This window comes from Vipera berus, assembly GCF_964194415.1.
Source record: "Vipera berus genome assembly, chromosome: 1".
NCBI classification, from domain to species: domain Eukaryota; kingdom Metazoa; phylum Chordata; class Lepidosauria; order Squamata; family Viperidae; genus Vipera; species Vipera berus.
In genome coordinates, this window is record NC_138202.1 from 340,466,310 (window position 1) to 340,482,447 (window position 16,138).

The 16,138-nt window shown below is 39.1% G+C and overlaps 1 protein-coding gene across 4 annotated transcripts in view; it reads right to left on the reverse strand.

The window, feature by feature from the left end:
- Positions 1 to 1,013: 1,013 nt before the first annotated feature.
- PSPH (phosphoserine phosphatase) overlaps positions 1,014 to 16,138 on the reverse strand; it is a 34,739-nt gene continuing 19,614 nt past the window's right edge. For 2 of the 4 annotated variants that reach the window (XM_081346556.1, XM_081346557.1), the window contains 5 exons: positions 11,838 to 11,993; positions 9,736 to 9,870; positions 6,398 to 6,543; positions 3,481 to 3,629; positions 1,014 to 2,156 (listed from right to left, as the gene is read on the reverse strand). In XM_081346556.1, coding sequence (XP_081202682.1) covers positions 2,046 to 2,156; positions 3,481 to 3,629; positions 6,398 to 6,543; positions 9,736 to 9,870; positions 11,838 to 11,993 — 697 coding nt within the window. In that variant the 3' untranslated portion in view covers positions 1,014 to 2,045. Of the gene's footprint in view, positions 2,157 to 3,480; positions 3,630 to 6,397; positions 6,544 to 9,735; positions 9,871 to 11,837; positions 12,477 to 12,902; positions 13,022 to 16,138 lie in introns of those variants that run through there. The other 2 variants (XM_081346558.1, XM_081346555.1) reach the window with 2 other exon arrangements.

Here is a 16,138-nt window from a genome sequence, read left to right on the forward strand (position 1 = left end):
CTTGGACTGAACCATGAAGAAGACTTTTCTTTCAACACCAGCACAGTTGTTATGTTCTGCTTTCTATTTTTTTTTCCTGCTGAGCAGTTATGGATGACCTTAAATTCTGTTGTCCAGAGGGAAAGAGAAAGATGTATGTGCCTTCTCTATCTCAACCAGTGCTGCGTTACCTGTTGTGCACAAAAGGCATTCTGTTCAGGGCCTGCAAAACTCCCAGAATCCAGAAGTCCCAGAAGTTTTAATCTATCTCTATTCTGGGCAGTGATTGTGAAGGAAAAGTTTTGAGAATATATTTTCCCAGATTGAATCCCAACACTTATAATAAAGAGCTTTAATCACTCCTCTTGGATGTGAAACTCTACAGCTATAAAAGAAATGCAAGGGGGGAAAAAACAGGAGTAGGGGGGTGGGGTGAGGGTTCTTTTTTGAAATCTCTCCAAGAAAAATCCTGCTGTGGATCAAGCTCTTCAACTCTCAGCATAATACAACAATTGTTTCTGCCTGGAGATTAAGAAGAAAGTGGCTTGGCTGTATTTCCCTACCCAAGTTCCTGCAGATTTCTGTTGGACTTTTATAGAGCAAAAGTGTCCGAGGAAGGCCTTGTGCTGGTGCAGGCTGAGCTTTGGGGTAGGTATTATTGTTGAAAAATGTTGTCTGGGTTCATATATCACACTAAGCTATAATGGAGTTGGCCTGATTTTGGTTTAGCATGGAGTTTGAATCCAGAAATTTGCTATGATTGCTGGGTGGGAAGTGTGAACCCAGACAATTGTGGCATGTTCAAAAAATCATATTTAACCTGTGGCTTAGCATAATTTGTGAACCCAGCCAATGCAAATTTGGGAATGGGATGTGGCGGGGGGGAACTGTCAGGAAACGGGAACTGGATCTTTTGTATACCATTTCCCTTGCAGTTCTCCACTTCTGATCTCTAAACCCCTTTTTGGCTTGGGTTATGCACCTAATGTTGAATTCTGACATTGGGATTGAACCATGGTCTATTAAATAAGCTACATTTGTAGGATTATATAACATGCAGAATTAGAAACGTTACTGTAAATCACACTATGGTTAATGTGCAAATCCTGTCATTGGCTTGTATTGAATTGTAACATATAGCAGTTGTGAGCCACTATATTTCACTGAATCTCAGATTGAGAATGCCATCTCTGAAAGTTACAAGGACTTCTGCAAATCAGGGTTGGCCCCAATGCTGCAGGAGATAGAGGCTGGAAACATATTCCTTGTTTCAATACTACTTTACATGGCTTGATTTCAGTTGTTTTGATTTTTAAAAGTTTGCTGAAAAATTGGTGATATTCCTGATTATATTCTTATACTTATCAGATAACACCTTAAAAATTGAAGCAGGATATACATTTTGAATTTGAATCTCTTGTTTTACAGCTCCATTTTTATTTCCTTTATCTTCTCCTCCCTTCCTTTGATTATGATGCTGCCATTTTCACATGACAGTCTGCTGCTTCCTCAGGTGAACAAAATTTATCTTTTCTTGTTCCTGTCTCAACCTTTTCTCAATCCCCTTTCCCTCATGATTCTTGAGGGAAACATTCTTGAGTGTTTTTATAAGTGAATTATTACTACTAATTATGAGATACCTTATTTTCATCCAGGCCAAAGGCAAAACCCTTGATTTACCATCCAGTTTCTGTATATCATTTCTGCCATTTTTCTTTTTTGTTTTCTTTTTCTTTTGATTGTTGTTTCCTTTTTAAAAAATATTTTCAACGATTTGTAAACTGCTTACAGTTTTTGGGAGCCTAGCAGCATATTGTTATTATTATTTTCTCATCATCAGTAGTAAGCTTTGCTATGATTTTAATACAGGTACAATTTCCTCATAAATGGGCCAGAATCATTTTCCTCTGAAAATTCTGAATGTGGTAGTAATGGTGGCTATGCCCTCTTGCAGAGCCATAAACAAACAGTCCAGAACACATCCATTTGCAAATAACAATATGTTTAATTGCATAATTACATATCTACCTACAATAAGTAATAATAAAATAAGTCTAGTTAATAATTTATCGTTCTTCCAGTTCTTTCAGCAACTCGTCAAAATGAGTGATGTACCACTTTGCTTTTTCCTTTACTTGTTTCCGTACAACATTGCCACCGAAGCCGATAAAACCGTCCTGGGCAAACAGAAATGGACAAGCTGGGAGTTATTTTTCCTTTCCCCAAAGACCATTTCAGAGTTTACAAGTCATGGACAAAACAGAAATGTGTCCTCATCCTCTGGTAACAACCTAAACTAAAGCTACTGAAAACGTAACACTTCTGAACAGCAAGACTGAATGTTGTTTATTCTTAAGAGAGTTACATAATTTGGGCATATGGACATCAAGAAAATAAAGACATTTATTAATAGTCAGGCAAATTTATCAAACACTTGTGCCATTCCTGCCTTTCTGTCTTAATACTTCCTGTGGTTAGATATTCTAGGAGGAGAGGAGTGTTAGTATATACAATGGTCAAAAATGAGAAGGAATGAGTTCCAACTAATCAATTTTATTGAAGTATATGCCTTTTAATAAAATGTGTTACTCAGAAAAGTGCTACCATATTCTTCTGATTTTTTGTCTTTATTTCTGTATCTTTTTCGTTAGCTGCCCTGCATCACTGCTCCATGTTGTGTTGTTCACTGTTAAAAATCCTTTGGAGAAAATGATTCTGAAATAATTTCTTTTAGCTAGCCTAGCACCATATCTTTCCGACCCAGGAGCCACTGTGATGCCCTCCTTTATTTGGTCATCCAAAATTCTAAATCTAAATCCACTATCTAATAAAGGAGAAATATTTGCTTTTAAAAGCCGGCCAACTACCATGACCAGCACAAGAAGTTTGCTTCAAATACAAAGTCTAAATATTCTGATTGCTTCATGAGCTATTCATTCTGATTTGCCTCCCCTTCCCCAGAAGATATTAAAGACAATAATTAACAATGAGTGATAATTATTAACCAGGAACAAGAATCATGCTGGGTTCCTTATGGAGAGGTATGTACCAAAAACGAATTTTTAAAAAGGCTCCCCCTTTTCATCTGTGCATATTTTGTGGGTCCATTCATCTGAATAGTATGTAGATTTTGCACAGTAATATGTAAATTAAGTTACTTTTGAAATAGTAAGGTTTGGAAAGTGCAGGTAAATCTTTCTGGAGAGAGAAAATTGAAAGGAAAGCAGGTGAATCTGTGTTTTATCAGGAAGCTACACTAGACCACTTTTATATAGTATATGCTAGGCAAATCTGCTGACTGATTTATATGGGGTTTATTTCATTTAAACAGGGCCAAAAAGGTCCACAGCTTTTGGTCAGTCTTGGTTTCTGACACACTGCCTATTGCAATCTCTGTAGAGATAAAAATACAGGAAACTCAGCACAGACTACCCTAGACCAACAGGAAGAAGGGTTAATAAAAATTAAATTGTGGTTGAAATGTCTATCTTTGATACTCACTGCTGGAGGGCAGGCTTCCATGTCTGTTGCTCCATCTCCAATCATAACTACTTTCTTAAATTGAAACTGTTCTTTCAAGTAACTGATGACTTGTCCTTTACCACCTGACTCTGCTGTTGGTTGTGTCTCATCAAAACCGGCATATTCTCCTGAATAAATGATACAAAGAGAAACCCTTGACTGACTGTCCCAAAATACTAGGAAGAATGTCAAGGATGTTAGAAGTCTGAAAAAGGGAGAAAAATGTCCTTAAAGAATGAAGGAAGTTCTAATCATTGGAATTCCAGTACAAAAGGTTTCAAGTCTGGGAAATCCATTCTCTGGTTAGAAATCTAGTTCTTATTCATATATTGGATTTATATCTTACTTTTCATTCAGGAACCCAGGGTGATATACATAATACCACAATAAGAACTTGGAATGAGGCTGACCCAGAATCACCCAGGAAGCTTTTAGGGCTGAGGTGGTCTGGAACAGGGGTGTCAAATTCGCAACGTCTCGTGACATGTCGCGATGTATCGCAACTTTTTTCCATTGCCGGCAATTGGGTGGTTGCAGTTTCAGCATGACGCATCTGGCCCGCGGGCCAGCAGTTTGACACCCCTGGTCTAGAATCTGTGTCTCCCCAGTGCCATTCTGACCTCTTAATCATTATGCCATCCTGATTCTGTCTTAATCTGTTTTAATAATTGTAGTACATGAATTTGGCTATGTACTTTTGCTCTGAAGATGAAGAAACTAATTTTTTCTTACATGTTCAGGGGCTCAAATGTCTATTATTAGGCCATTAATTTCAAAACTAAATCCTGAAAGTAGAAACAGTTCCCAAACACATTAGCTTCTGATTCCATCATTTAAGGCTTGGGGGGAAATTACCATTTCCCAGTTTCTCTCTATTTTCAAGCTTCTCACCCTTCTCTACAAGCAAAAAAGGATCAGAACAGACAGTGGAAAAATTCTGATCTTTTGCATTTGCTCCTATTTCTCCCTCTGGCAGTACAGAGTGATTAATCTAAAGCCAAGTACTACACACTTGAGTGACCCTGTTTATTGCAATGTTCCAAATAAGCTGAGCTTGGCTGGAAATTTGTAATAGCAGTAGGATATCACTAGCAGGATATCTTAATCTTGAAGTTATATGTTTTATCAGCTAATGGATAAGAGACCCTGCTGATCGCTCTATAAACAAGCTGATCTCAGCAACACACCCCTTGCTCTTACCTTGTGCCAAAGCAAAGTGTCAAATCTTAACCCTTGGAAGGAATTACTTGTTTTGCATAACCTGGGCGACTGCTGTTTCATAACTGGGAAAGTGATTGGAAGGTCTAATACTTTAAACACAACCATTTACTGTCTAAAGATTTCCCTTCAACTTGTTTTCCCAGCTGAGGGTCAACTTAAGCAACAATTGGAACTATGATTTAAAAAAGTTAAACAATTCAAAATAGTCCAGAGGGAAAAGGTTTGGAAAGCCCTTTCTACAAGAACAGGCTAAAATTGCTGCAATTTGGAAGGAGGGAAGATTTAGTAAGGGTCACAGTAGTTTACAGATTATTAACTACGATGTTGGAACAGAACCTCTAAATCTATATGCCACTGAATCCTAGCTGATGGGAAAGGAAAAGATGAAAGCCAGGGACCTGTTGCTTCAAAATAAATTTGTGGCTTGTTGGCTTCTTTTGGAAGCAGGAAGCTGGACTAGATCAGTCTTCCCTTCCTTGGCCCTCCAGACTGCAAGACCCAAAATTCTCAGCTATGAGATTGTTAGACACAGCTGGACTAATGGACTTTTAGCTCTGATTGATGGTCTAAAAAGTTAACGTAGCCCATAATTTCCAACTCAGAAATTTGAGAAGCTTAAGTGTCCTAAAGCTGAAGGCTCTCAGATATTTATAACCCCAAAGATCTTTTTTGCAGACAGCTCAACAAACTAGTTTTACAGTATATTTCATTCACATTTCTGAAATGTGTACTGTAATGTGAAAAGTCACTATAAGATCTATAAGAAATGCACAGCAAACCTTGACTCACTGTATGAATTGGCAATCAGACTTGTCAGTTGGCTTGTTAAGGCCAAGTGGAGGTTTTAGCTACCTCTCCCATAGAAAAGGCCCTCTGTACATAAAGCGCATGGGCGTTAATTACGTATGAGAAACGAGTAGTCAATTTCTTCATGCATGGATAAAAATGGACTGATCTACCAGTGAGGGAAGTGCTAAAATATAGGTATGACAAATATTTTGGGCTTTGAGCCTAGGTTGCTTTCTTGGGTATGTCATAACCTGAAATAGATTCCCATTTCTAATCTAAATTTATAGTTTGCAAGTACTTTTCAATGGAAATGTATCACATGGCCATACAGTAATGTATTAGAATGCCATTATTTTCCTGAGTTCCAAACCAAGAAGGAAAGTTCAAGTTGGAAAGTAATTTAAACAGCCTTTCTGCTCATGAGAAGCAATATGGTCCAGTGGTTAACATACCAAAGTAAGAGTGGGGGACCCCAGATTCTAGTTCATTCTCAGTTTTAGAAGGTCCCTGTGTGATTTGGCCAGTCTTGCTTTCTCAACACAACCTACTTCACAACCTGGTTGTTGGGGGGAAAAATAAGCCCTGTGCTTAGAAGTACAAACAAATACTTACTAAATGTAAATTTCAACAATGAAGGAAGTAATTGTTTAGTCTTGTATGGAATAAATTTTCACGTTGACTAGTTAGCCTTCAAATAATTCTTATATATTTCATTTTTTTTAAAGCAACCGACTTTGAACAGTTTTTTATCCTCCTTTGCCACAGAATTGAGATGTTCTGTAATTCTCTTTCAATGTTTAACACATCATACAGATATTATTATCTTTGGACCCTATGGAGTCAACAACCTTATCAGTTCTAAGTTCAATCATATGGAAAATTTTACCATTAAAGTAGAACTTCAATCTATTGGCGAAGATATTTGCTGTTGGAATGTTTAATTGTGAGGCGACATGTTCGACAATACTCTGAAACCCTCCAGAAATTAAGAAGACTTGGACACCTCGCTGGTGGAGCCGGTTGACGAGATCTCTTCAAGAAAGAAAAAATAAAGGCCATAAGGTCAGGGGAAAAGAACAAATACATTCAGACAGGTTATTTTTGTTTGCTATCTGCATTATTATCATCTATATAATAGATACAAAATGAGCAAGAGAGGTCCAAAGGGATCTTGAGGGTCACAAAGCCAGGCTCCACTAATAAACTTTAAATAAATGAAAGGTACATTGGGCACAAAGAAGTAAGAGTTCCTCAGAGATTTTCCTCCTCCTTCTCTACTCTAATGCCTTTCCTATACATTGTATTTCAACTTGCATAATCCCCAACAAGTATAAAAAAGATTAAATTTATTTGTGAATTGTGAAATTGAAAACTAAGACGTCTGGAGTGAATGAAATATATGAGAAGATTCTATGGCAGTGTTCTGTCAAGTATCAGGGCAGTGATCAAGTGCCCAGGCAATTAGTTTGTTTGGATCCTGAGACAATGAGTACTCCTAGGAATAGAGAGATTTTAAGTGTTATTATTAACTTAAACAAGATGATACCCAAATTTCCTACAAGTTCCTTAATAATCACAGCAGAGATACCCCCATAATGGCGAATTTCCACAGTACCCGATGCTAGGTTCTGGGCAGACACTCCCAACAAACAACAATAGCAATAGCATTTAGGCTTAAATACCGCTCATAGCACCTTATGGCACTCTCTGGCAGTTTACAATGTCGAAGCATTATTTGTATATTGTCTCCAACAATCTGGGTTCTCATTTTACAGACCTCAGAAGGAGAAAAGGCTGAGTCAACCTTGAGCCCTGTCAGAATCGAAGTTCAGATTGTGGACAGAGTTTGCTTGCAATACTGCCCTTTAACCACTGCACCACCAGGGCAATAACTCCAAGGTTTTTATCAAAACCTGGCACCATGACTTCTTGGCCCTGCTTCTATGGTCATGGGACTGACCTTGACTGGGTAGCACATGACTCTAGGATGGGAACTGAAAGTCTATGACTTTCACAGATTTGCAGCTACGTGGAGATTCCCCTCTCCTTCTCCTTTTTTGAGTAGACAAGTGTAAAAAAACAAGCAGGCTAGCTCAGAATGAGCTCTAAACTTCTAGACGAGAAATAAAAAAATACATTATTAAACTCCTCAAATAGCCAAATCTGGGTATAGAGAAAGCTCATTTTTACATTTTAGTCCAGTACATGGGAAAAATAAGATCTTCACAGTTCTCAGAACCACCCACACCTTAGGGGAGATTGTTCCAAAGGACAGGTGCAGCAAAGGGGAGGCATATCTTCTAGGTCCCATTAGATGACTGCTTCAAGCAAAGGACTGTCTAACGTGTGTACTTGTGGGACACTCAGAAATAACAAGAAGTAGATGGTCCTGAAAGTAAAAGCCCTGTTCCATACAAGGATTTATAGATGATGACTAACTTTTGAATCACACCCAGAAGCCTATCAGAAGCCAGTGCAATTCACATGACACAGTAGTGGTCTTACATGAACATAGCAATGTGCCTGCACTACTGCACTCTGGACCAGTTGCAGCAACTGGAAAGCCTTAGAAGACAATCATTTGTAGAGAACACTGCAGAAATCCAACAGGGAGATGACTGGCATGAATGACAATGAATAGAGCCTCCTGATTTAGAAATGGGCAATTTATGCACAAGATAAAGTAGTGCAAAGGCCTTCCTGGACATGGCTGTCACCTGTTCTTCACAGGAGCCATGAATCCAGTAGGAACCCAAACTGTTCCCAGCTTTGAGTTCAGGAATGTAGTTTATTTATTTATTTATTTATTTATTATTGGGACTTATATGCCGCCCTATCTCCCGAAGGACTCAGGGCGGCTAACAACAATAACGTACAATAAATACAGAAGTTAAAACAAAAATTAAAATTAAAGGCCCTGTAGAATAAATAAAAATTAAAATTAAAATAAATTAAAAATTAGAGTTAAAAATTAAAAACATAATTAAAATCCCTGTCAGTCTAGGTCAGCCAGGTGGAAAAGGAGTGTTTTGAGGCCGCGGCGAAAGGACTGGAGATCTGGGGCCATCCGAAGGTCAGGGGGGAGCTGGTTCCATAGGGCTGGCGCTCCCACAGAGAAGGCTGTCCCCCTGGGGGTCGCTAGCCGACATTGTCTAGCCGACGGTACCCTGAGGAGGCCTTCTCTGTGTGAGCGTACTGGGCGATGGGAAGTCGTTCCCGGCAGCAGATGGTCCTGCAAGTATCCTGGGCCTAAGCCATGTAGGACTTTAAAGGTAAGAACCAGCACTTTAAATCTCACCCGGAGGACAACCGGTAACCAATGCAGCTCACGCAGGAGGGGTGTAATATGGGAGTATTGGGTTGCTCCCATCACTACCCGCACGGCCGCACTCTGCACCAGCTGAAGTCTCCGGGTGGTCTTTAAGGGTAGCCCCATGTAGAGAGCATTGCAGTAATCTATACGTGAGGTAACGAGTACGTGGGTGACTGTACGTAGGGCATCTCGGTCCAGAAAGGGGTGCAACTGGCGTACCAGGCGAACCTGGGCAAATGCCCCCCCTAGCCACGACTCCAATATGATCTTCAAAACTGAGTCGTGAATCCAGGAGGACGCCTAGATTGCGTGCTCTATCAATGGGAGGTAACATCTCTCCTCCTATAACCAAAGATGGAACCTCTTGGACTAAACGAGATGCCGGTACGTAAAGCCACTCAGTCTTGGCCGGCTTGAGCTGGAGCCTGTTCTTTCCCATCCAAATCTGTACTGCTTCCAGGCAACTGGACATCACATGGAGGGCATCACTGGGTTGGTTCGGGGTGGAGTTACACCCAGAAACAAAGATGAAACTTCCCAGATCAAAATCCAAATTCTACATCATAGCTTGAAAACAAGCAGATAAAGCAAAGTTTGGCTGCAGTTTAGTACAAGAAAAAAATGTGTTGTTGCAATGAATTTTAATCTCAGCTGGCAATGGGCAAGATAAAGGAGAGGAAGCAAAGATAATCTTGCCTGAATTCAAAAGCAGCTTGCATGATTTGATGTATTGCTTTAATAAACAGGGGGGGAGGAGAATTCAACTCAAAGGTCCAAGTCCCAGTCCAGCATTATTGTAGTATGTCTTTCATAAAATCCTAGGAACACACAGGAAGTACCTATGACAATCTCCATGAAAAAAAAACATCTTGGTAACACTGCATAACATAACTATTCCTAATATTTCTTACCTTATCCCCGGCGTTAACTGGGGTGGATGCTCTGATATTAATTTCTGCACCTGTTCGTAGGAAGGTCGTATGAGGCCTAGCCGTGCAGTTAAAGCTGCCTTGAACGTTACTGAACCTCCCATTGCTCTGCGAGTCCTAAATTAAGATTGAGAAAAATTCATTTCAGGCTTTTAAGAAGAGAAGAAAGATCTGCTGAGTAGTTTCAAAAAAATAAATCTGATAAACTAGAATATATTGTGGAAACCCACTGAAAATGTATGCTGTGATCTAAGAACATAAGGGCTCCCCATTGTATCAAATCATACTGTTTAGGGCAGTCCATTCCCCATAATAGCTAAATACATGTTTCTGTAATCCATAAACAGGACTACAACACTGACTTTTCCAAGCTGCTGTTCAAAAGCTGGAACCTGCTGTTCACTAATGCTAACTTTGTTTATTTATTTATTATTTACTTAGAAGATTTATATGGCCGCCCACTCACTCTTGGAGACCCTGGGCAGCTTACAAAGAATAAAAACCGAATATAAAAGAATAAAAAACAATAACCCTCCACCATGCTCTCCTCTGGTGACAACACACAATCAAATGAACCACTTGATGGGCTCCATGCCACTCGGGGTTCCCCAGACCCGTGGGCAAAGCCACGTTGCCAAGGTCTTACAAAAAGTTATTATTGCTTGTTTCTGGGCCAAATAACAATTTGGATGGATAAATTTCTGTGAATGTTGCCTCAGTCCCAATCACCTATACCTGCCATTTCAGTACATATGACATTTCAGCACAAATGACACATATGGCATTTCTAGAATGATCCTTAAGTAGTTTTTAAAGCAATTAAAAATTCTTATGGTTATGCAACATAATTGTGTGTAAATACCTGGTAAATGCCCTATGCTCTTGTACCACAATTGTTAAATAGTTTCTCAACTACACCCAGTGCAAGCTGGCATGTCTTTTTTATTTTTTAAAAAATGCCAAAAACTTGCACAGCTGGTTTAACTAGAAGTAGCAAGAGGACAGTGAAAAAATACATAAGTACCAGAGGCAATAACAGCTGTGCACCCGTGGTCAGCAACTTCTTTGAACAGACATGACCAGCTGTCTATTGTCAATTCACAGTGTTCTGGCTTGGGCAAGCTGACGATCCAACAGAATCAGCATTTAGACTTGGTCCTGGAAATGCCAGATACTGACCACAACATAGCTATTCTGTAAAGATACTTTACAACATAGCTATTCTAAAAGTTTGCCATAGATACATAGCCCTGATTTCTAAACTGTACATTTATTTATTTATTTATTTTAATTCCATTTATATCCCGCCCTTCTCCGAAGACTCAGGGCGGCTTACAAGCTTAGCAGTTAAACAACATTAAAGTTGTGCCAGAGATACTCAAAAATCCATTATCCCAGTTCAAAACATGAACATGCATTATGAAACAACTCATCTTACAGGAAGCTTAATTAAATATTTCATGATTAACTATGTAGTATCACAAAAATACATACTGATGCTGAATGTTATACTCAGGGTATCAGATACAAAGGCCTTGGACTGGTAATAAAATTATTCAAGCATTTTTTTTCATCACAGAACTACCTCAATTGTCTTTTCATCTTTTGCACATACAGACTCTGTAATAATTTTCTCTTATCAATGAATTTCATTATTCAATGAAATGCCAAAGCAAGCAAAAGCACAGGCAAACTTTGGAGTCACTTTGTAAGTCATGTTGAAGAGATGCAAAAGAGAAAGCTTGCTGCATTACTAATGACTTAAGATACTAGAGAAAAAAGTTAGCAGCATTCTGGTTGTGCCGTGGAGTAGCTTCTAATGAGATAATAGATGAACTCAAAATGAGTATATGTTGTCATATCAATACATTTAAAGCAATGGTTTGATCCAGTCAAAGAGAAGCAATATTCCTTGTTTTATTTTCCTACCTTTAGCCTCTGTGATCTGTTTCAAAGTTGACTACAAAACTGGTTTCTCAGACTTTGGGACAACCATGACCTCAACGACTGAGAATCTCCATAGACAAATCTCCAGGTGTGGTCTTTCTTCTCAGAAGAAACAAGCAAGCCAGGATCATACTTACATTTCTGCCACTGCATCTCCAACCCCACAGAATTTTGCCAGTTCATCAATCCCCTCTTCTCTAATGACTGTGCTGTCCACATCAAAACAAACGGCATCAGCATTGAGGAAGATTTCCTTCATCTCCATGATAGAAGACATCCTTTTGGGAACCTTCCTGTAATGTGAAAGAAAGATGAAGTCATTCTGGAGGTTGCCAGCCTGTACCCTCAGTTGGGCCATCTTAGAAGGAGATCTGTGGCTGAAAGCCCTGTGTTGAGAGGTGACGCTAATGCCGCAGCTCTTTTTTAAGCAGAAGCTGGGAGTGGAGGAGGGTAGAGGAGGCTGCTGATTTGCTGACTTCAGGGGCAGCAGAGAAATGGGCAGACAATCAAGGTTGCCCCCCTTGCTGAGTTAACCATTCCTGGAACTTTCACTGACACGGTCCATCTGAGGTATGGCACACACATTTACTACAGAGAAGGATTTTTCCTCCAGGAGTGGCCATCTATCTTACTCTTTGCACCAAAAATTCCACAAAATGAATTTTGCCTCTTGAATAAAAATAATCACCTTTGATGATAGTTTTAATTAAACTATCTCCTCCATTTATACAGTCTGGCTCCCTCAAAAGAGCCATCAATTGGTAGTACTCAGAGTTCCTGACATCAATACAGCAGTACACTAAAAGAATCCATCTTAAATTGGATTGAAAATAATCATTTTTTATATCCCAGGGAATGAAACTTTAGTTAAGGTTTAGCCAAAGAACAAGAAGAAAATTAAAAGAAAGCATTAAAGTGTATAATTATGGGGAAGGGGAAGAATCAGCACGAGGAAAAAAACAAGTTTTTCTTTGACAACTGGAATGGGACATTACTATATATAATATTAAATGAGTGGGTCAAGAAGATCCACTCAATCACAATAATAGGAACTATACAAGATCTTCTTAGAGGATTTTCTGTTTCACACCTGTTACATTTTTGGATCTAATCTGAAAGGCCTGGTCATTAATTGTGTTGAATTGTAGTGAAGAACTCGGGTAGCCAATGGGTGGGAGAAAAATGATACAGGAAAATCTAACCTTTTGCTGTCATTGTCCAAACTTTTGCTGCCCAGGTAGTGTATGCTATGCTTACTTCTTACAAAAAGATAAGTTGTTCAAGAAGCTAATCCAGACAGCTTGTTTAATGTGTTTTGCTCCAATATAGAAAGTGGCACAAAGTATAAATCTGCATTGTCCCCTTCGTTAATCTCCCATAGATGTAGTGAGAGTTTCCTAGATGAAGAGAAAGTGAGAGCTTTTCATCAGATAAGGTGATTAAGAAAAAAATGTAAAGAAAAAAAGCATCACTGATTTTGGAATTATCTCTGTTTCATTGCTGAAGAAGGAACAAGCTTCCAAATATAGAAAATGGGACCTTTCATATACCTGAGTGAATTACATTGTCTCCTATTTGTGAATAATTGCCCTGTCCCCTTTCTCCTAAACATGAATTATTAATTATTTTTATATGCTTTTTAAGACTACTTTGGCTGAGGCAACCAGATGTCTGATCATTCCTGCTGGCCAGGCCAAAGTGGCAATGGAAGGAATAATAGAATAACAGAAGTGAAAGAGACCTTGGAGGTCTTTTATTCTCAGTTCAAGCAGGAGACTCCATATCATTCTGGACAAATAGCTGTCTAATCTCTTCTCAAAATCCTCCAGTGATGGAGCAGCCACAACTTCTGGAGGCAACCCATTCCACTGATTAATTGTTCTCACTGTCAGGAAAGTTCTTCTTAATTCTAGGTTGGATTTGTCTTTGGTGAGTTTCCATACATTACTTCTTGTCTCGCCTTCAGATGCTTTGACAATAGATTGCTCGCCTCTTCTTTGTGACAGCCCCTCAAATATTAGAAGGCTGCTATCATGTCATCCCTAGTTCTTCTCTTCGTTAGACATATCCAAGAAGGCTGCATCATCAGGACAAGTCCTCAAAGAACAGTTAAGTGAAACATCTTCCAACCGGTTAGGAGAACATGAGGAAGTGCTGAAACATAGCTTGTACCTAAGAATATTTTAAAGGTTTCCATTGCTTTTTGTTTCATGGTGGCCTAATGATATTTTACAATATAAACATAGACTAGTTTTTATATTAGTAATGATGGCTAAACATAAAGAATCCTACAAACTTCACTCTGACATTAAGAAGTCACAGACTATGGGTCCCAATATATCCTGGTAGGATGTGACAATTGAAGCTGTTTGCTTTAAGCTTATGGTTTGGATATGGTCAGAATCCGAGAAGAGACAGGGTCTGGGAAAGTGTTGAGAAAGTGGAATTTCACATTTGCTTACTATCAGCCTTGACTTGCTGATGGCTTCCAAATTTTCTGTTTGTTTTAAGCCAGAGAAGGCAGAAGAGAGAGCTTTGACTCTGGGGCGGAGTTGGAACACCATACAACATGACGCATTGTTACACAATGCCATGAAAAAGGCACGTGCTCACAGCTTTGGAGTACATCCAGCTGTTTTTTCCAAGCAATATGAAAGGATAAACATCCAACCAGAACTCAATCTCATGTCACCTGGCCAATTTTGACAGGGACATCATGCCAAGATGCATCAAGCTGCCTGCGTCACCATGTCTCTAAATCATGATGTAATATCTGCTGATCAGGGCTGGATTGCAACAGGGACCTTTGGTGATAAAGGAAAACTTGTGCCTGCCATGCAATGATATTTTATTGGCCTACACTGGCATTTGGGGAGAAGCTTTATAAACATACATCTGACCATTCATGGAAAAAATGAGCCACTTGGGGAAACTAGTCAAATTCTTTTCAGCTGAATTTTTTTTTAATGAAAATTCTACTAAGAATAAACAAAGGCTAGGTCACTTTTTAAAACCTAAAATAGAAAATTTTAAACTGCTGAAATGTTGAGAGATTACTAGATTTGACATCCTTACTTGACATCTCCAAAATTCATGTAAGTACACAACATTGCACAAAATCTGGCAATTGTTTAACATTGTAATTAATTTTCATTATTACAAATTTCATTTAGAGTTGGTGTTCTGTAGATGCTATCTAAGGACCTGTGAGTATCTTGACATACGAAAGTGAGCAAATAACTGGCATAAACAGGACTTTCCCACTCTTTTTTTTCTTTTGCAGAGTTTTTGTGAGGTACTGAATGTTGACCTAAAAAATGAACATGGTTATTTCTCAGACCCATTTTTTCTAACCACAATTATGCAGAAATTTCAAAACAGCTTACTGCTGAAAAGCAGACGTAGGTGGCTTGCTGTGGAAAACCAGTACTGATACCAGTTTTAAGCAGCCAAACAAGATAGCATGTTATGGGCTGCACCAAAGCCTCTTGGGTTTGCTGTATGTCCTCTGGACTATCCAGTGATATCATAAGCCAGAGATGAGAAACTTATTGATGGCTGGTAGCTGGAGTTTTTTTTTCAGCTCCAAAGAGCTGCAATGAGTAACTGAAGTGACATAAACAGCTCTGTACCAATCCATTCCATTTTAATTTAACACAGTCCTGAAAAGGCATGCCTTTGCTCCAATAGTGCTTTTCAGACTTGATAAATAGGCTTCTTGGATGTTAACAGATGTCCAAGTCAAAGTTTCTCCACCAGATGGGTTCACTTTGGATATTAGAGGCTTTCACACCCTCTAGGGAAGGGAACACTTTGGCTGGCTATGAAAGAGGAAGGTATGACAAACAAATATGCCAGAATGCTTAGTCCAACTGCACCTGAAGGTGGGGAAATTTAGTTTCCCAAGAGTACCCAAGAATATGGAAATTTGAAACATGCCAGTGCTGGCTTGTTGTTGTTCCTGTGTGAGCAGTTCATGTGGGAAATTGGGAGCACTTAATGCTATCTCCAGAGGGATAGGATTTGGAGTTAGTTTCTCTGCACTTTATTTGGTTGGGAGGTTGTTAACCTTTTTTATAGGTGTATGAATCCTAGCAGATACATAACTCATCTATTTCCCTGCAGGAAACTGGTAGAAAATTTGAGGGATTTATTTGATGGCTTGAGACTGAAGTTAAGCAGCATAATCCTGATTGGCCTCTACAGTGTCCCAAAAACGGGTTTCCGATGATGCATGCATACCCCTGGTGTAAGCCATAGTTCATATACATTGTCAGGGACAAAATACAATTACACTGAGCAAGCAAGCTGTAGGAAATACAGAGTGTCTTTCCACATCAGTAGAAGGAAAACGTGGGACTACTTTCCTTTTGTATATCAATTCTCTCTTACATGATTGAGCTGATGGCGGCACGCAATGGGGCTTCCAAGCAGGCTC